The sequence below is a fragment of the Manduca sexta genome, chromosome 5 (assembly GCF_014839805.1).
Source record: "Manduca sexta isolate Smith_Timp_Sample1 chromosome 5, JHU_Msex_v1.0, whole genome shotgun sequence".
Taxonomy (NCBI): Eukaryota; Metazoa; Arthropoda; class Insecta; order Lepidoptera; family Sphingidae; genus Manduca; species Manduca sexta.
This window is the reverse complement of record NC_051119.1, coordinates 9,312,260-9,333,250: the sequence shown is the minus strand read 5'-3', so window position 1 is coordinate 9,333,250 and position 20,991 is coordinate 9,312,260. Positions and strand designations below refer to the sequence as shown.

The following is a 20,991-nucleotide window of genomic DNA, read 5'->3' as shown; positions in this document are numbered from 1 at the left end:
CCTTGGTCGTTAGCGTTCGCCGCCCGCGGTATTGGAGGACTCTACAGCGCGGTATAAAAATATGCAATGGGACGAAAACTATTGATCCGCTTGCTTGCACTCATATTTGTGCTATGTGTAGGAGTGCAGGCATACCAACGTCGAAGAGTTGGTTTAAGATGTAACCAGTTGGAATAATGATATTTAACGTCTAATGTTCCGTGGTTAATACTAGTTCAATTATAGGTAAAGTTGAATAAGGAAAAAAATTGATACGGTTATTACATTTTACAGCAAAAATGGCACTTACTAGGAAGCGATTTATCGTGATATAAATTTTTAATAATGAAAGAATGTATAATTAGGTATATTGATTACGGATCATCGTTTATTGAATGTTTAAGAAAAAAAAATTGGCAGTATCTTCCTTAGCAAAATATATTAATCGAAATAACAAGGTATCTAATGTATAAACACTGATTAGAAGTCTCCATTCCACGAAATATTTATAACTATAGATATCTATACATACTTATATTATTTCGCTGGCGACGTCAGTAACTCTACGTGGAATGGGATCGAGGAAATTTTGTGACACGGCTGGTTTATGCTACGATGGTGCAGGGCGAAATATATTGTTTTTAGAAATAACTCTACATTTCTTTAACACGCTACTGAAGTATCTGGCAGTATGGGTATTGCCTTTTGACTTTAATCCCTAAAATATAAGTAAAAATTAGCACTGAGACTTACCATCTAGTTGTATATTAACGTCGCCACAATGTAGCGACTACAATATGCATAATATTATTATTGTCAAATTATTGCTAGGTATATTTTATATTATAATATATCTTTTTGTTTCTAAGACAATAAGAAAGGTCTAACCGCTTTAAGCTCTTGATCTATTTGTGTAAGGAATTGTAGTCCGTACATCACTTTAATATTATTAATTAATAAAATTGTATTCAGATATTTTAATGACAATTTGAATACGCTAAATATAAGTAATTATTTAACACTGTAGATTACATTTTTATCGTCTATAAATAAGTACCAAATTCATTTTACTAAATAGAGCTTATTCAATAGACGATGGTGTCCACGATTCCAATTTCCCGCCAAAACTCCGGCATTAACACTTAAAGTAGGTTACAGCCTTCCTTCCTTTTTAAACGTCGTTAAAAAGGATAAGTAGGTAAAGTTTGTAATAGTTCTCAATTATCTAGGTATATTATTATAAAAAGAAACACAATGCTTTGATAATTAAAAGTATAAACAAAATACCACACTAAAAATTATAACTTGGCTGTATGGTTTTCGATATAGGCTAGGTTATTGTGAAAAATTGTCAATTTGACATATTTTGACATTTGAGTTTTGAGGTTAGAAATTAGGTTACTTTCATTTGCTATAAGATTTTTATTATAAAAAATGTCTATAGTCCTACCCCCTTCAAGTGGCATCGGTAGATGTTATGCAAAAGCTGCAAAATCGATCCGTCTAATACGCCATGGATGTACTAACAGACCATTCTATCACATTTCTGTAATTCACGTAAGTATACATCTTATAAATTTTAGTGTTTTTTACTTATTTATCCGGTGTGGACTGCATTTTCTTGTTATTTCTTGTAGAGAAAGCGTCCCAATTCTCTGCCAGTGATAGAACAATTGGGATCTTACGATCCAATGCCAAATATTAATAATGAGAAACTGGTGGCACTTAATTTTGAGCGGCTCAAATACTGGCTTGGGAAAGGCGCTCACGTTACGAACCCTGTGGGAGAATTGCTTGGTAAGTAGTTTATTTGATTCCGTTATTAAATTAATTCTGACTCCAAATCAGTGGCCAAACAGCATTATGGAATGAGTCCACCTATCTTAGTTATAACTTCCAGCCCTATTATAAATACTATTTTTGTATCTTGTATGTTTTCATGTTTATGTCACATAAACCATTTTCTTTTTCTAATCTGAATAATATATTATGATTCAGTTAAAAATTTCCACAAATGAAAAGTATTATAAAATCTTCTTCTAGCACTGTTAATGTCAATTACTTTGCCAATATCTAAGAAATTTTCTATAAAATTTATTTGTGAGACTATTAACTTCCATCATGTTTAAATTGTTAAATGCCAATAAAAATGCAATTTCTATATTTAACACTTAACATCATTTTACTGATGCCAACTATTCTGATCTTGGTATTCAATTAAAATAATTTTCAGGTCTAGCAGGCTTCTTCCCAATTCATCCCCGATCTTACATGACTGCATGGAGAAACAGACAGACAGAAAGAGAAAACTTAGCCAAACAAGAAGCAGAAAACCAAGAGAAAGCTGCTACTTCATAATTAGTTATTAGTGTTGTTATTAGATTTTAGCCAATAAATGTAATTTAAATTAATTTGTATTTTTATTAAAATTGACCAGCACTGGTCCCTAAATCTGAAAGAAATATGATCATGACAGCTTATAACCAAAAACATTCGCGTGTCACTTTTAGGGGATGTTGTGTGAAGATTCAACAGGAGCTAAAAGAAGTTTCCAACAACTTTTTTTAAGAAGCTGAGTTTTGACATTGTGGAGACCTATAATAAAAAGGTCATTTCCAGGTACCTGGACCATGGGACACTGGTGTATTACACTGCCTAGGCCTGCAGTAGCTATACTCCTGGTATCACCATGTTGGAATTGAAACCTAATATAACTTCCTGACCCTTAATACTGGTACAGTTGGCTACAATATTTATATGTAATATGATACCAACATGAAATATGAATTAAATGGACTTAAAATTGTAAATGAACCTTTTAATTTATATAAACTATGTAAAAGTAGAAGTATTGCACACCAGTTCCTACACCATGGAATGTATTGGAATATTTCTTTATTTAAAAACCACCGAATATAAATAACCTACATTCTACAATAAAGGATTTCTATTCCAAGTATTCAAGTAGCTCACCATAGTATACCTATCTACAACAAGAACAGATTTGATTCGAGTTTTTTTGTTTTAATAATCAAGTAATATTGACAATATATATAAATCTTAAAAACAATATATTTCCTTTCTAAACAAGTTAAATATTATATCGAAATTGGGCGTAACAATATTATTTTTGGTAGAAAGCAGCAATAAGCAGGAACCGTTTTGTTTCAATTTTAACTGAACCAATAGGGTGTTAAGGGCTATGACCTATATTATATGATAACTGATTTTTGATTATTTCTGGGTGGTAAGGTTAATTCCTTGTCTTGTCAATTAGGTGTTCCTACTCATCCACCATTAAGGTCAATAAAGACAATGCCAGAACCAGAACCTAATGGTAAGAATAAATAAATACATTTTTACAATGAATTCCATTTATTATGTGAAAAAATGACAAGTATAACAAATCCTTCGGTGAATACAAAAACGCGGCAGCCAAATATCAAAGGCACAACATGAATTTACATCACAAGCTAAAATTCTCAAACATGATTAAGGTAATCGTGGGGTTTCTATTATATACTATTGACTAAAAACTTTTCAAACACATAAAATTTTTATATAAAGGAAAGTACATGGCAACACTCGAAAACTGTGTATGTAGGCAACACATAAAACTAACAATCAAAAATATAACAAAGGGGAATTCCTATTTTAAGAAATATAATAACTATTTTTGAGCAAATACTTAAAAAAAATCTTAAACGGAAGAAATTCATTGTTCAGTGTGGGAGATCTTAAATAGGGAAGTTAAAATACCAAGACAACTTATTCTAAAGCTTCCAATCCCTCAGAAAATAACCCAGTAAAGTATGATTTAACTAACAATTTCATTTAAAAAAAAAACAATAAACTTATATGTGTCACGATTTTCCAAAACAAGCTTATGCTAATAATACAAGAAAATGTAAACATAGGTTTAAATAAAGTGTACTAGAGTGTAATCCATCTGTCTCTTTCTAATAACTTGACAATTAACATTAGACAGGGACAGATGGATTTAACCGGCACGTCCAAGGTCCAAACAAAACAGACAAGTGCAAGTTCTAGTCATTTACTGATAAAATATGTAACACTGAATGATTTTGTCACCTAATGCTTTCTACAGGCTATGATTTTAATGGTCACTAACCATTCAACCAGTGGATGCGGTGTGTCAAATAGACCAAAGAAAATGCAATATAATTTTGACCATCGGTCAATTTATCAAATACCATGGCCATAATGCTTTTAAAATTTAAATGCAATATAGACAATATGCATCAAGTAATACAAATGTTCAACGGTCAATAATTAAATTCCTTATCCCTTGGTTTGTCCACAGTTAAACAGGCTATTGAATGATAACTTGCATCAGTGAACAACCGCCGTAATACATTTTTATATTTAGACCAATGAGTGCCGCAAAGCTCTTACATAAGCGAGTGCAGAAAGATTTTTGTACTTTCACTCCCCAACTTTGATAGATAGTGGAGGCTTAGTTGGTCTTCCGAACTGCATCCGCTACCAGGCGAGAAGCTGGAAAATAAATAACATGTTAGTACTGTGATTAATCTTTAAATTTTCTTGATAACACATTGCTACATAGATAAAAGCAGTATTAAAACAAGCCCCGAAAGAATAAACAAAATCAGTTTATTCAAAATGCATTTAGAGCTTTATTAATAAACATGATATAACCATGGTGCAGTGGAACCCATTTCTCATAGGTAAAGGTGCAACAAGGGCACCCACTTTGTGCCTTGTGTGTTCTGTCCCATTACGTATTAAGACCGAGGCTGTTGCCACAATGGGCACTAATTCCAGACTCCAAGCTCATCGAGAAACACTTTTGGTATAAATTTTGGTTATATCATATTTATCAGTGAAATGGTTAAGCTGGCTATGTATTGCAACTATAATTTGTGATAAATTATATATTTAGACATTTTTATAGTGCTTTACTATAACAGGGTGATTTTAGTTGCGTTAATCACAATTTCTACTATCTACCTCAATATATTTATAAATACATAATATTTAAAAAGTATGTAAACACTGTTAGAAGTTTTATAATATTTTGAAACAATTTATATATATTTATACAATCTGGCAGAAAATTTGCCTATTTAATATTTAGTCCAATAGTTAGTGCATTTATGCGATCATAGTCTTATTAATAATAAATAATATTGATGTGAATTCAAGTGTGTTAAAATGATATCATCTACAGAATTATTGTTTAAATAAGTAAATTATTAGACAGTTTTACTAGACAGATATACTATTTATACCATCTAGTAATGGTATAAAATTGCAACATGAAGAAAGACGAACACAGATATGTAATGTTACATAATAAACTGCATACACGATGACCACCTTCCATTCATAAAAGTATACATAAAACCCTAAAATAATTACATTATAATAATTATGTAAGGTACTAACTAACATACATTATAATAAGAATAGATAACAAAATCATATTTGAAATGAGATGAAATAATTTATTTTGATCTGTAAAATGTTTATTATTTAGTTTCAGTCAATTTTACCAGAGAAGACTAGTGCTACTCTTTTCTAAATCAGATTAAAGGTATAAAATAAGTACTTTTTGTAATAAAAAGTTGCAAAGCAGCTCACTTATTTACTTCAACAATCCTCTTGAGAAACATGAAATTACTTAATGATATAATTTTTTTACAGTATACTATTAAAATTGGTACTTAAAGTTCTTTCCCTAAAGCATAAAACAAACGATAAACATATACACAAATAATATGACAATGTATGCTCACACATTCAACACTAAATGAACACTTATACAGTAAACACCTACACACCACTGAGTTTGTTATATACAATTTATATCACACCGAGAGAAACACACACACATAATACACATATAAATGATAAAGTTAGTACACCATTTCCTGCCAGATATTTTAATGTTAATGTCACAAGTGCACATTTTGTTATGACAATGAAAGCGTTGCTGTTTACATACTCACATTTGTATACATGAATTGTACAGCTCTACAATTGTTTACCTATAATCAGTGAGGGTTCGTTAAAATACAGTGACATTTTACATTACATGAGGAAAGGGAACTATTTTTATATAGTTTTGGTAATGGGAATTAATGAAACCTCCATGGTAATGAAATGGAATAATTTCAACCATAAAAAAAAAACATACATTGCTTCGCAAAGGACTAAAACGTCTTGACAATATCTGTGATAAATTAATTCATTCGGTCAATTTTTTCAGTGATCTCTCTATCTTGAGATTTGCACATTGCACCAACTTTTGGACATTTGTTGCTGATACTGTTGTTTTGCAAAAATAATAAAAATGACAAACACATAATATGTGGACATATTAAAATACATAAATGAATAATTACTATAATAAAAAAAATGTCCTAATCTATTTAACATTATTCACCATTGCCAAGCAGGGGTCTATATAACTATATTTTCTACTAACTTTCAAACACGCGTTTACGCGCACACATACACACACATCCATTCCTGATTATCAATAATAAACAAATCCCGGACACAATGGAACCATAAAATCCTTTATCTATATACATACGCGTGCACAAACTAACAGAGGCTTTACATTTATATATATAATCCCATTGTTACGTCACAAGTGCTAGTTTGTTAGCGTTCCCTCCATGCAAAGCCAGGTAAATATATCTGTACCTGCAAATGTGTCAAACTAATCTTTATGCAGCTCCTTAAGTGTTTTATTAAAACTCTTTACCGTGGTATTAATTTGCTTATTAATATCCTTCACAATGTCTTTCAGACCTAGAATACCAAAACATTGTATTGATAATCAGGGATGGCTACAAATTTATAGAATGATATTGATTATATTTGTTCGTCGTAAAATTACAATACAAGGCGTTGAGTAACAAATGTCATTGTGCCACTGGGTTTATTGTTTGGCATTATGCCAATATACAAATATTGGCGTGTTGGTGCGAATATTCCAATTATGCAGTTCTAGAAAGTCATTTCACTGAACAAAAAAAGTATATTGGATGTTGTATGCAACAGGTTTCATTTACAGGAGTCCTTACTTTAATTTCATAAATCAATGGATAATTCTTTTTTAATTTAAAGATCAAACGTTACCATTTACTGACAATAAGTTCAAAGATTGTCATCAATTTCACTATTATAAAAATTAATTGCATATTTCCGTAAAACTTTAATTACATATCACCCAGCGTTTCGCTTACAGCATGCATTCACAATACCACTATTCCCTCAAATACCATATTTTAAAAGGCAAATTCCAAATCATGTGATCAAGAAAAATACATGTCGTGACCAAAATTGTGAAGAAAAAATTCAGCTACAAAACCTCCTATTGCAATGTAAGCTTCTTTAATATACTTTTTTCTCAAAAGCTTTTACATAAATATCCAAAATATGTCAATCTGGTATTACTAAAACATTTGTTTAACCAATAAATACCATATCCTCAATGCCAAAGTAGAACAGACTATATTTCCTTTAATTACTATTATTATGGAGATAAATTACTTATTTGGCATCATAATATATTAAAGATGATACTAATTTTATCTGGAATCTATCCAATTTGTACGAGTTACGTCTTATTGTTATCACGTCCTAAATTTCCTTTAGAGTGCTATCAAGAATCAGTCATCAAAACACATACTTGTATGGAGTAATTTTTTCGATTATTTTTAGATATCAACCTCATCAAGATGTACTCTTGTGTAGATAATTTACTAAGTTGACTTATAGTCTTTTCATATTATAACTGAATTATTTAATATTTATGATTTATTAAAATATATAATACTTAAATATCCTCAGAATTAAATAGGCTCTTTTAAACACAATTTCAACAAAAATATCTTACGAATTATTATTTTTTCGATTATAACTATCTATCCTCTAAGTACGAGTACTTTTCCTTGAGATAACTTTACGATATCTTTCCTGTGTTATAGTATGTAAATAGCTACTCATGTACCTGAGTTGGCGATATCATCGATGCGGTTGTGATGTTTCTGATAGTACGGGCGGATAATGCGGTTGTAGATGATCAGTGAACCGTTGAACTCCGTCGGCAGGTAGCACCAGATGATGAAAATGCACTGCAATTCAATACAGTTAATGTTACGCACATATATTGTGGTTCAGTACATTTATAATAGGCTAGACGTTTATATTAACCATGATTAGGGCTGCCATCACCTAAATTGCCGACGTCGTACAAACCCAGCAAAAAAAAGGATTTCCCTGGACACTTTTTAAAATCCCCTGACGGACGGCACCCTGGCGCCCTTCTAACTAGGACAAATCCGGGGAATTCGGGGATGGCAGCCTTAACCATGATCAACAACTAAATAGTGGATAGATTTGGTTGAAATTGTTATAACTACTTAGGCCTATATGGATGAGAAAATTGTGTCAACTGTCGAGGAGTAATCATCTCTCGTCAGACGTCATTACATTGGACCGCAAGCTATTTACCATCAGATGCAGTGAAGTCACAGTGGTTTGCCAATATAAAAAAAAATTCTAGTATAGTAACTATAAAAAAAACGTGCTATAATAATAATTATATAATTTGTACACAAAGGAAATAGATCATTGGTATAATTTGCATGTCTTCAATGATAATACAATAAAACAAACATATATCTTACTGAACCAAAAGTTGGCTATCAGCCATTGTAATAATTAATCATAAATATTGCACCGGCACAAATTAATTAATGCATCACATATCTGGGACATTCATAGTATGTTAGATACAACTACATATATAATAAAACTAACCTATTGTGTGGAGGACAATAGTCGCCCACTATCAATTACCTAGTAAATTGGTAAACTGCACCGAGTATTACTCATTGTTAACCGTGTAAGGCCAATGTCAAATAAATACATTTTAAAGTCTCACTTATAAATTTATTTTAGCGTTTAGAATTGCTTAAATAGCTGTCACAAAATCACCGGTAGTTTAAACCTTTTAAAAGGCAAGATGGCGGGTTTTGACTTAAAACTGATCGAGTAAATTTGTGTTTTAACTAAGCATAGCTTTGCGAAATTCGTATGAGTAATACTGTTAGTTGAGATTACATTTAGTTTGCAAATATACATACAATGATTTTACATAATCTATTTTGGAAAAAATTCGACTTAATAGTGTACTGCTCGATTTTTTTATGGGCCGTGAAAAGAGCCTACAACTCACTTAATAAATATTATTACATAAATTTTACTAATAAAATATATTTTATGAAACATTATTAAGGGCAGTAATTAAGCAAGCAAACACGACGATTGTTAACACCTACATATTACCCTATGCTTGCTAAAAAAACTTCCAACGCAATTAACTAATGGAATTTGATAACGCAATGACCTCATTCCTGATAATTCAAATATTAACAAATTGCTACATGGAAATACATTTTGATATTTGCACTTTGTGTATTCAGCATCAGTAACGACTAAGGTAACTATATTTATTACTAATAATTAATTTTATCAATGTTGTTGGTTAGAAGCGAATGTAGGAACCACCACATATATTATATGTAAATTTGGATGAAATATTGTACACAGATAGATCGTCCTATATGACCTAATATAGGATACCTTTTAACCTGGCAAAACAGACAATGGCATTTTTTTCTACGGGCGAAGCCGCGAGCAAATCTTTCTAAAATCTAGTTTGCTGGTGGTTTGATATATTTTATGACCGGCTGGTAAGCGACCACCGTACATCAGGTGTCAAAACCCACCATGGTAGCTCACGTAAGTAAGTCGCGTCCCGGAGTCGACCTGTGGCAACAGGCCGGCATAATTATGTCGACTGCAGAGGAGTAATTATCTCTCGTCAATCGACATTCTATTGGACCCCACTCCACTTACCATACTGGCACGGCAAAATGAACCCAATGCCAGGTGCAGTGTGCCAGTATAACAAAAAAATAGTATGTCATAAATATAAATTAAATTTCTTTATATTTTATGTAATAAACTAAACCATGGTGATTAATCCATTTGGTAGACTGATTTATACGGTCTGCCGCCAATGGCGTCTAGACAGGGCTATCATGGTTACAACTTACTGCGGAACAGGGCGGAAACGTTCGCATTTGAATATTTTATAATAAGTAACAATATTTCGGCTTTTTCCTCAATGTCAAACTATAACACTGTATATTTTTTTTACGTCTACTGTAATACAATCCCAACGATAGTGATATGTTAATTCATACTAATATTATAAAAAGGTAAAGTTTGTTTGTTTGTAGTGGATAATCTTTGGAACTACTGAACCGGAACCTATTTTGAAAATTATTTTACTGATAGGAATCTACATGTCTCCTGAGTGCTATAGGCTAGAAATAGGGCTTAATAATTACTATTAAGTTTAAAGAGTACGTATTTAAAAAAAACAATTTCGACATGTCCTGCTGTTTTGTTTTTACCTTGGATGACGAGACGAGCTTGCCGTACGCTTGATGTTAAGCGATCCGACCGCCCATAAACAGCGGAAACACCATCCGACACCTTGAATTACAAAGTATTGTTCCACTGCGCTTGTCATCCTGACACATGAGATGTTAAGTCTCATTATGTCCAGTACTTACACTGACAACAATGTCCTTCAAACCGGAACACAACAGTAACCACACTGCTGCTTGGCGGCAGAAATAGACATTGCGGTGGTACCTACCCGGGCGGACTCTCACATATGAGAGACCTACCACCAGTTCTGCTGCTTCAAGTATATGCTCAATTTTATCCCGGGAAAAGATAAAGCGGATTTTTTATCAAGTAAAAACTTTCTCACGCGAGCGGAACCGCGGGTAAAAGCTATTTCGAATAAACGACTAGACACGTTACGTCTACATCGAAAAGTAGATCAAGCCAAATTTCGTAACGCCAACAAAAAAAGGTTTACAATTTCAGCTTGTATTTCACAAACTATTTTCTTTCCAACCCGTTGATTATGTTCTCGTAATGATTTCCAAAGAGATAAAAAGAGGTGTATTCATAATTACTCAGTTCTTTGTGACGTCACAATACATAAACACACAATGACTTAGAGAATGAACCACGTTAACTACAGTATACTAATTATTTCAATTAACATGTTGATAAATACAATAATTATGTAATGGCAAAGTCGGTTGCGAACACCATGACGTACCTATATGATTGCGATTTTTATTATTCATAAAGTCTGCTAAACCTGAACATGTCCTTTGTTCTTACGAATATTGTGTGATTGTACAAAAATCTTTTGTCTTTAATGTCAACCTCATGGACCTTTTCTTTTGAATTGGTGCCAATATCCTTTCCCGTAAGTATTCCTATTTCATTGTCTTAGCAGCTGCCACTGGAGATTTATAATGCGACGGAAATAGTCAACCAACAATGGTATGCAGTATCTACATACTTAGAACTATAATTGCAGCAGTCTTTGTATAGATGGGCAAGATAATGTTTATTATGAGGGCACCATTGTGAGAAAGAATGAAAAAATATATATATCATCCCTGTATTATAATACTGTGCTACTGCTGGACTCAAGCCTTGTACTACTGAGAGGGTTTAGGCTTTATTCCACCACGCTGGCCTAGTGTGGGCTAGTTGATTTCACATACCTTCCAAACTTTTAACTATGCTGATTTTCTCAAGATGTTTTCTTTTAAATAAAACAGTTTTTTTTAATTACAGTGTAAACATGACACAATTTTTTATATAATTAATTATAATTACTGAAATTGCTATTAGTAATGATGGCATTTTCTTATGACATTGCAAAATTCTTGTGACACATATTTTATATTACACAATATAATTCGAGTCAATGCTACATTTTGATAAAGATAAGCAAGCAACATTCAAGATTCTATTTAAAATATTTTACTAGATAATATTAATGAATGTTATATAATAACCATTTCTCTATTAAACAAACTGGTTGAAATGTTAGCAACATGGCTCTCAAAATGTGACTTAATTGTCCTCTTTGCCAACCCATATTAATTTATTTCTTGTAATCTTGGTACAGAAATATTTGACACATTTTATGTACAGTATAATACAAATATAATTTTGACTGACAAAAGACTTGCAACTTACAATAGCCAACAAAATGTTGACAACCTTTCTTGCTGAATATAAATTGACTGTCTCCAAAATACCCCTTGTATTAACCCCATATAGAAGTTTTATCGAATTTTGTTTGACAGAAAGTTTGCCTCAGCTATTTCTCTGGACTTTGGTACCCACTAACAAGCCATTTAATTAATGTTAATGGCAAAGCTATCACTAGTTGGTAGCAAGATATAATTTTTATCATTATCAGTACCAAAATTTATTAATGCAAATATATTAACTCAGCTTTATGACTACTATATTATACTATTAGTAAGGAGAAATCACAAATTCAAGTTATCTGTTCAAGTTTCCTGGTTAATTTATTCAAACCAGATAAAATATATTGCTAGAAATCAATAAATGACAGATATATAAAATACTAATATCTGTCATAAGAGTTCAACTCCGTAACACAAGTAATAAAGATAAAACTGACAACTGATAATGCAATATTGAAAACTTAAGTGATAAAAATGGTTGTCTAAAAGCATCTTATCAGTGAAATGCCTACGTAAGAGGCATTTACTGATAATGTTTGTTAAGCAATTTGTTTTAAAACCAAAGGCGATGACTAATTTATGTTGAGTTGTCTCTTATGGTTCTGCATGTTGGCAGTAGTAGTGAAAACAAAATGAATTTGATTTTCCTTCTATTTTAAATGTAATAAGTAAAATATTTTTTTAGTGACTATGACTAACAGGGGGTCGCCCATAAACTCTGTTATATGTTAAGAGAGGAGGGAGTCAACAAAGCGTAACATTCTGTGACAGTGGGCGGGGTCATAAATTTTGTGAATCTACCTGGCAAAACCACTGATGTCACACCAAGTTTGCCTTGGTGTGACATCAGTGGAATATGACCATGTGTGACAAAGATGTAAGGAAGGGTCAAAAGATCGTGAAATTCTTGACATAATTTATTGATGACTCCCAAAAGTCAAATAATTTTAATACTTAATTTAATTAGGTAAGTTAAAACATTTCTCATCTTTTCAAAGACATTGACCACATTTTTTTGGTGTTCATACTTTGAAGTCAATATTCTAAAACAAAGACTTATTGCAAGAGATATTTTCAAATTGAAATCTTTAATATCTGACCACATAATGAAAGTATTATATAAAAAAGTGAAAGTTGTTACAGTCAAGATGCATATTACATTGTAGGGGTCTTGAAGAGACAAAGAATATGCACTTATTTTGAAGAATATATCAATAACTTTAAAATTTAGTTTTTTGCCCATCTACTACAATGCCTATTTGCAATCCATAGTGACTGGTAACTAAAGGCCATATCTATTCGTCTGTTAGCTAAGATTTAGAAAGGATTTTTTGTGGAAGCATTTTATGAATAAAAATTAACATTAAGATAACAAAGAAACGAAATTATTTTTAGTTTTGAATAATATATGTAACTTTTCTGTTATCTTAATGCCATAATAATGATAATGAGATGAATGTGTGCATAATTAAATGTGAAATGTGGCAATCAGTCTTGTCTATGAAACATGTGGCCACATAAAAAAAACGAATAGTACAGTAAATTATTACATGAAAAGATGAAAAAATTATATCTAGATAGATATCTAAATTTGTATAGATTTTGAACTTTGTAATTGGCTGTATGTTGTAGCATATGGTGTGAACTAACCTTTATCAGCCAATAGAGTGGGAACCAGCCGACGATGAAGTCTGAAAAGTATTCCACCACGGAGAAACACGCGTACACCACCCAGTACGTGAGCCACTTGGTGTCGTCATCCTTCTGCGGCGACTCTAGGGCCTTCATCGACATGTACGCCGGGTACACGAAGCCGATCGAGTTGCATATCAGTTCCGCACCGAAACCGAACACTAAATATAAACCGGTGAACGCGACCAACCCTGCACAACAAAATACGCGTCAATCCACCGCTAAAGATATAAATAAACGCAAAATAAAAAACTCAACTCACCGACGAACAGGTATACTCGGCTCACGCCGGTTTTCTGTTCGGCTTTTTCAAAATATTTGGTCCATGGTTTGCTTTTGTCGTTCAGGCTTCGTTCAATTGTGTCTTTATACTCCTGTAGTTTGGCAGCCATGGTGGTGTGAGGGTTGAGGTGGTTTTGGTATTGGCAATTCAGTAAGCAATCTACGACCACGGCTATTTGACAAATTGTCTGACAGCCGACAAAAAGCAATCTAATGGCGGTTGCCTTTAATGTTGCCAGTTTAAATATTGAAAATTATTTTATTCTGATAAAATCTCCTAAATTCATGTCTACAAAATAAACCGCAAGATGCAAGTTGACCACAATACATGGCGATTGATAGGTGGATTAAAAAAAATAATTCAGGTATTTACTTTATTATAATACCTTACAATCCGTGCATCCAGTATAAATATTATTGTGTTGGGATTTTTACTACTACTCGGCGTTATCTCGGGCGTGGCTACGGCAGACCTAGGCTGTACAGTTTTTCGGGGCCAGGGGACCCGGACCCTAAGAAAGTATCTTTTTCCAGGTCACGTGAAAACTAACAAAGAATATTACCAATTTTTTCGGTCCCGCCCCATCCTTACATCGATCACTCGTGTTACACAACGTAGACCAAGGGGGAGGGGGGAGGTTAAGTATATGAGTATAAGTAAGAGATTGTAATGGCTTTGTATAATCTTTTAGGAACGGGAAGGCATTTCGTACGAGGGAATCCGTAAGGAACACTAAGTTGAATTTAAATAATTTAACTTGTATGCATTTCCCACCAAAAATACTGTTTTATGAAATCCAATCCAATACTTCTGAGATTTATTATCAGCCGTACCTACATAATAATAATATAATAATAATACCAGCCCTGTATTATATACTTGCCCACTGCTGAGCACGGGCCTCCTCTACTACTGAGAGGGATTAGGCCTTAGTCCACCACGCTGGCCTAGTGCGGATTGGTAGACTTCACACACCTTCGAAATTCCTATAGAGAACTTCTCGGATGTGCAGGTTTCCTCACGATGTTTTCCTTCACCGTTAAAGCGAACGATAAATTCACAAAGAATACACACATGATTTTTTTAGAAAAGTCAGAGGTGTGTGCCCTTGGGATTTGAACCTGCGGACATTCGTCTCGGCAGTCCGTTCCACACCCAACTAGGCTATCGCCGCTTTTTTTTTTTTTTTTTTTTTTGTACCTACATAGTTCAGTGAATAGAATACCATTTATTAATTCAAGTGAATTTATTCAAGGTTCGTATTAATAAACCAATTTCACCTTTGGATAGGATCTTAAGTAGACAATAGACATTATTGACATATTAAATAAACAAATCTTGAACTCTCATTTGAGCATCTGTTAGGTGATTTGGTGCTGTTTAAAAAACAAAAGTTTTCAGTAAAAATTGTTCATAATATGTTGTGTCTTAAGATATCATTTGGGATGGTGTTGTTTATTTATTAAATAACTATTGTCATAAGACACCGACTTTAACAGCATCTCAGCTGATAACGTTCTTCAGAGCGAAACTGAGTTGCTTCTAATAAGACGGCCCTAGGCCCTAGACATTTTTAGCGTATATTTAATTGCAGTTGGGTTCGAATTTTTACTAGGTTCAATCTTACCGACAGGTTTTACATGATTAATTCGTAGGGTTGTAAGATAATCATAGGTACCGATGACTGATAAAATAAAACTAAAATATCGATTTTAATTATCATTTAATCTTTTTAAAATATGTAAAGCGTTAACATCGTCTTTGTGCTTATAAACATAATACTTTATTTGTTGAAATGGTCTGGAATTATGTCAAATTGTAATTCATGCAACTCAAGCAATTAACAATAATTGATACGCGCTTTTAGCAACTCACACTTTATAATGCAACATGTTACATTAGGTACCGAATTAAACAATTTTAGCACCCAATATTTTATATCTAATTATTTTGTGCATTTGTGATTTAAGGTAGATAAGATACAATGGTGTTTGCTGTGCAATAAAAGTTAGGTTCGAAATAATGCAGGTCCGAACTCCAGGCTCTGTTTAGGGTATCCGCTGACAAAAATACAATTTGTAGCATTATGTTATGGCTAAACTAATATACATCGTAATTTCAAAAATATTCGTTTCAGTTTGGCTACTTTTCAAGTTCACAAAAATATTTCTTCTGCGTGCATCACATTGGTGGATATAATACAAAATACACGAAGAAAAAAAATAATTTGGGACGGGCATTCTACGATATATTAGAGGAACATGTTTTATTTTAATAAAAAGCGAATGACTAGATATTAATAAAATTCAACAAGATTATAGATCTTCGAAAATAGTGGTAGCTAAATAGACTGTGTCAAGAATCTATTAGTGAGAATAAAAATAACCTAGAAATTCGAGACAAAATATAATAATGTGCTCTCATAATTTCTAAATCTTAGATTCGAAGAAATTTATTATAAAAGTTTTATTGTGGTACAAAAAATATAAAAATGTTTCGTGAGATAACAAATACATCTAATAATAGTTAAAGATCATATCGGAAATCCTAAATAAGTAAATTTGATAAAAACAATAACTACGATTATTTTTATGTTGAAATTAAGTATATCTTGAACTCTTACATTCCATAATTATGTGTATAATAAGAAAATGTCTATACACTTATAGTCATTAGATTATCCTTGGAAAAGCATTGAATGATGAAGAAAAATAAAACAAATAGTACAATGAAAAATGATTTCTTTTAACTCTATAAAATCAAGTTAAGAAGAGGCCGTTTTGTCATGATTTTAGCATCATTGTATAACGTGGTGGGAAATTCAGAAAAATTTACTATTCTTATATGTATTTAGTTTTACAAACTGGAATGAGAGAATCAGTGACGTAGGCCGCATACAACTCCAGGTTCCTTATATGATTACTTTCCAAAAAAATATTATAACATTTCACTTTATATAACAAAATGCCTATTTTAATGCATAGTTTCATTTCTTTCTACGCAAGAGCATAGGTATTATGTTTGGAACACTGCCCCCAATTGTTCCTTGCCAAATACGTCACTGGAGAGCATAGCTAGTCTAAACAGATCTTAGTAGATAATTAATATAGTTTGAAAGTATAAACATTTTTCATCTATCTAATTTGGATTAATCTGTGAGATTGGTCTCTCAGTCTTAAAGATAATGCACGTAAAGTGATGTAACGATAATGCAGACTCATATATTACAGAATACATATTTCTTATAAATAAAATTGATGGTTGCGAAGGTTCTCAAGTAATAATATTTATATTTGGCTGGTGGTAGGATATATTTTGTATCCGTCCGGTGGTACATGTGTTAATACCCGCCATAATGGCCCGCGTAAGTGTCTCGCGTTCCGGGATCAGCCTGTGTATATCCGGTACCAACTGGCCGCCATAATTGTGTCGACTGCCGAGGGGTAATCATCTCTCGTCAGTCAACGTTCCATTGGACCCCACTTAACTTACCATCAAGAGCAGTGAGGTTACTTCGCTGTGTCCTTATAAAAAAATAGATGGATCGATTAGAATAAGATGTTATACTATAGTCAACATAGCTACTCGCTATTCGAATAACGACTTAAAATACACCTGCATTAACATCCATATTATACATTCGCTACATCACTTCGTTAAATATTCCCGATTATATTGTGATGTGGAATGACGGCTATTGGTTATAACATTTGCTAACACTCAAATATCTATACCGACTCAAACATAACAAAAAACTTAACTTTATTCATTTACAAAAATGGCGTATTGAAAAATCCTATCTACTGTTTTATATATTACACACCTATTGGATTTTATACATGCATAAATGCGACGATTCTATGTTGACTTCGTAAAAGTTTTCATAAATCGTACATTTAAAAATTATCTTGTTCATTAGGCTAGGATCTACCTACTTGAATAAACATTTCAAAATTTTAAAGATGTCATAATAAATTTATCTATATATGACAATTAATTTTACAACCCATTTTGTAGTTAAGTATAATATTTTATGCTATCTTTTATATTGTTTTAACGGCTATAATATGTCGACGGTCCCCAAGAACAAAATCTCATCGTCAAAATGTCTAGTTGAAGTATGAAGGTTTTTAGCTAGATATAAATATAAATATCAATTACCTCAAAATAGAAATTAAATTATTTTTTGTTAACAATTTAATTTTTAATAACAATCAATAGTTTTGTAACAATTTAATACGACGAAATTTTAAAGGCCGAAATATGCATGCATATTAATTATTTTTACGTTTTTCTTTCAACTGCAAGAACTAATCACTAACTAGACGTGAATTTAAATTCTTTACTTGTCAATACTTGTTTAGTTACCCAGATTAAAGGTGAAACAAAATGTATGAAAAATGGACCTTAAGCTATAACCTTAACTGAAAACCTTTATACTACAACTAGACATTTTGCTGATGAGATTTTGTTCATGGGGACCGTTGATATAACAATTGGGAGCACATATTAGTCTGACTTTTATATGTCGTCAGCTTATACATTTATGCAACGCGTACCATTTATTCAGAAGTAGTGCAACATACCTTTAATACGGTCTTGTTAAATACACACAACGAAATGCAATTTTCATAGGGAGTTAAAATAATTACATCCTTGGGACTGTACGGCCACACAACATTGCGAAGCAAACAGCTTAAATACTCGTTTAAGAGATTTACTTTTAAATGCGCTTGGCGAGCGAAAATTTCAAACTCTAATTGGTTGGACTTAATTTGGCAATATTCAAGTACTGTGTACATTTACGCCCGTATTTATAAACGTTATTTATGTAAGGATGGAGCACTGCTGTGATAACAAGTCTGTTTCTCAGCTTTATTTATCTGACAGCCAACTAGATTCAAGTTGTATCTCAATATTAGCCAATCACAACGGCCCTATGTCTACGCACTGCGAAGGCTGCCATGCCATCAGCACTGAGAAAAGACTTGTTATCATATCACAGCAATGCTCCGTCCTTAGATAAATAGCGTTTATGAATAAGGGGGTTAGTATTTAAATATTAATATAAATACTTCAATTATAAAATTAATTGTCATTGTATTTTGCCTTATAAATAATCCTTTGGACTCATCTAGCACGCTCTAAGCTAACATTGAAATTATTGGAAGAATTAATAATTAACTTAAATTATTCTGGTCAACAATAACTATTAACCGTTTGCTTATCTAAGGCTATGTATTTGGTGTCATTTTTATTACCACTTTAAAATAAATATCTTGTTGAAGTTGTCGAAAACAAGTTGGCAGTTGGCAACATTAATAATATGTCAAAATCGGAACAACGATGAAAGAAGTTGTCAACGAGGAGAGCCGCCATCTTGAATTGTTTGTCACAGTTTAACTGCGACAAAATGATGTAAATTTTGCTGTCATTCTAATACGTTTATAATACAATGCAAAAGATACGTTGTTCTAAACCACGTAGGTATTTTTGTAACAAAGTTAATTATGAGTGCGTCACACTATACACACTTAACGCTCCCCCTTTAATTTATGTTTGCGTCTGAAGGACTGGTATCCATGAACAAGAATAAATTAAAAAAAAATATATCGCTACCTCTACACTATCGGATCAACTATCCGAACACGCCATCAAATATTAACGAAACTGACAACTTATATTAGACGATTAACATCCATCTCCGAAGAAAATCACAGATATTATGTCGTTAACTTGAAAAACGATTTACAACAATGATCACGAGTATTTACAAACAAATGCTATTCATGATGACAGTGTGTTTCAAATTTTTGTATTAGATTTATTTGATTTCTTTGTCATAACACATAAAGAATTAATTGAGTAATAACTACATGAATCAATCACTTCTAGAGACAATTATAATTGGCCGCACGATGTATTTATCTCTCTCACACCTTGCTGCCAATATTCACTTGACATTTGAATAGGAATGCAAAGTCCATTCTTTATCTCTATGGTCATAAATCATAGTTATGATATAAGGAATACCTAAGTTTATTTTGGGGTATCTCTCTCACTGATATCGGTTCAAGAACCCACAGCTTTATTTTTCGCTGCTAAAATAATACACAATCCAAAACAGTAATAAAACCATAATAAAAATAGTTTTTTTTCTGCATGATGCATCTAAGTATACCAACAGATTTTTTAAATTTTACCAATTTTTTTTTTTAATATAACGCAATGGTATTTAATTTTGAGCCATGCACAAAGAATAAGGATAGCATCTTGTTAGAAACCAAAAAAATCGAATACCAACAAAATGTTTTAACGCCTAAAACTATCATGTCTCACACATTGTTTGATCCGTTCTCGGATCTTGGTTGAGATGTGTTACGCGGCCTTGTGTTTCTTGCGCGCATCCCTTCGATCTGTAGGCGGCTGAGGTTTAAGCTCTCTGCAGTCCAACTGGAATAAAAAACGCTACAGTTTATAGTATTTTAAATAAGAACAAATAAAACTAGAAACTCTTGATTCTAACAAAAAAAAAGCTCACGATAGAACAGTGAAAACTAGATTCCACATATTTGCTTAAGAGAGTAATTTTCAAAAAAAATCCAGTTCTTTGTGAAATAAAAAATACCTTACCCATGCATTATGCCACACCTAAAAACCAATGATTTATTGAAATCATATTTATAAACATTTTTGTGAGTTTAATAAGTCGATAGTTAGAAATCTAATATCAAAGGTTATGTGTGCCAAGTCGTCCGAAACCGCTCCGGTACGCAGGCCATGACGCTTCGGTACCTCGCATTATAGTGTTTTTTTCTAGTCATTTGAATGTAATAGAGATTTCAGCTTGTCTCCATTATATGGAGCCTAACA

General features: G+C 32.4%; 3 protein-coding genes across 15 annotated transcripts in view; 1 reads left to right on the top strand and 2 right to left on the bottom strand.

Moving 5' to 3' along the window:
* Positions 1 to 1,323: 1,323 nt before the first annotated feature.
* Positions 1,324 to 2,390, top strand: LOC115455941 (probable 28S ribosomal protein S16, mitochondrial). Its single transcript, XM_030184768.2, has 3 exons — positions 1,324 to 1,536; positions 1,617 to 1,776; positions 2,213 to 2,390. The coding sequence occupies exons 1-3, from the start codon at positions 1,414 to 1,416 to the stop codon at positions 2,335 to 2,337; spliced, it is 408 nt and encodes a 135-aa protein (XP_030040628.1). The 5' UTR covers positions 1,324 to 1,413; the 3' UTR covers positions 2,338 to 2,390.
* A 945-nt stretch (positions 2,391 to 3,335) lies between these two features.
* On the bottom strand, positions 3,336 to 14,353 carry LOC115455940 (receptor expression-enhancing protein 5). 4 transcript variants are annotated; one of them, XR_005113100.1, is made up of 6 exons: positions 14,098 to 14,353; positions 13,794 to 14,026; positions 7,988 to 8,111; positions 6,676 to 6,783; positions 5,973 to 6,011; positions 3,336 to 4,497 (listed from the first exon to the last, which is right to left on the bottom strand). XR_005113100.1 is itself a non-coding variant. In XM_030184763.2 (5 exons), exons 1-4 carry the CDS (start codon positions 14,225 to 14,227, stop codon positions 6,692 to 6,694), a joined length of 579 nt encoding a protein of 192 aa, XP_030040623.1. In that variant the 5' UTR covers positions 14,228 to 14,353; the 3' UTR covers positions 3,336 to 4,497; positions 6,676 to 6,691. The 4 variants fall into 4 exon arrangements, 3 of the variants coding, with proteins under 3 accessions (XP_030040623.1, XP_030040627.1, XP_030040624.1); XM_030184763.2 differs by lacking the exon at positions 5,973 to 6,011; XM_030184767.2 differs by lacking the exon at positions 6,676 to 6,783.
* Positions 14,354 to 15,824: 1,471 nt separating this feature from the next.
* The window catches only part of LOC115455907 (multiple C2 and transmembrane domain-containing protein), a 44,272-nt gene continuing 39,105 nt past the window's right edge, over positions 15,825 to 20,991 (bottom strand). For 8 of the 10 annotated variants that reach the window (XM_030184701.2, XM_030184702.2, XM_037444041.1 and 5 more), the window contains one exon: positions 20,219 to 20,571. In XM_030184701.2, the coding sequence (XP_030040561.2) occupies positions 20,497 to 20,571 (75 nt within the window). In that variant the 3' untranslated portion in view covers positions 20,219 to 20,496. Of the gene's footprint in view, positions 20,572 to 20,991 lie in introns of all 10 variants that reach the window. The other 2 variants (XM_030184699.2, XM_030184708.2) reach the window with 1 other exon arrangement.

Coding starts and splice junctions, on each gene's coding strand:
- LOC115455941 (XM_030184768.2), top strand. CDS start 1,414: ATGTCTATAGTCCTACCCCCTTCAAGTGGCATCGGTAGATGTTATGCA. Junction 1,537..1,616: donor ATCACATTTCTGTAATTCAC/GTAAGTATACAT, acceptor TATTTCTTGTAG/AGAAAGCGTCCCAATTCTCT. Junction 1,777..2,212: donor CCCTGTGGGAGAATTGCTTG/GTAAGTAGTTTA, acceptor AATAATTTTCAG/GTCTAGCAGGCTTCTTCCCA.
- LOC115455940 (XM_030184763.2), bottom strand. CDS start 14,227: ATGGCTGCCAAACTACAGGAGTATAAAGACACAATTGAACGAAGCCTG. Junction 8,112..13,793: donor CACTCTATTGGCTGATAAAG/GTTAGTTCACAC, acceptor ATTGAATTGCAG/TGCATTTTCATCATCTGGTG. Junction 6,784..7,987: donor CGATGATATCGCCAACTCAG/GTACATGAGTAG, acceptor TTGGTATTCTAG/GTCTGAAAGACATTGTGAAG.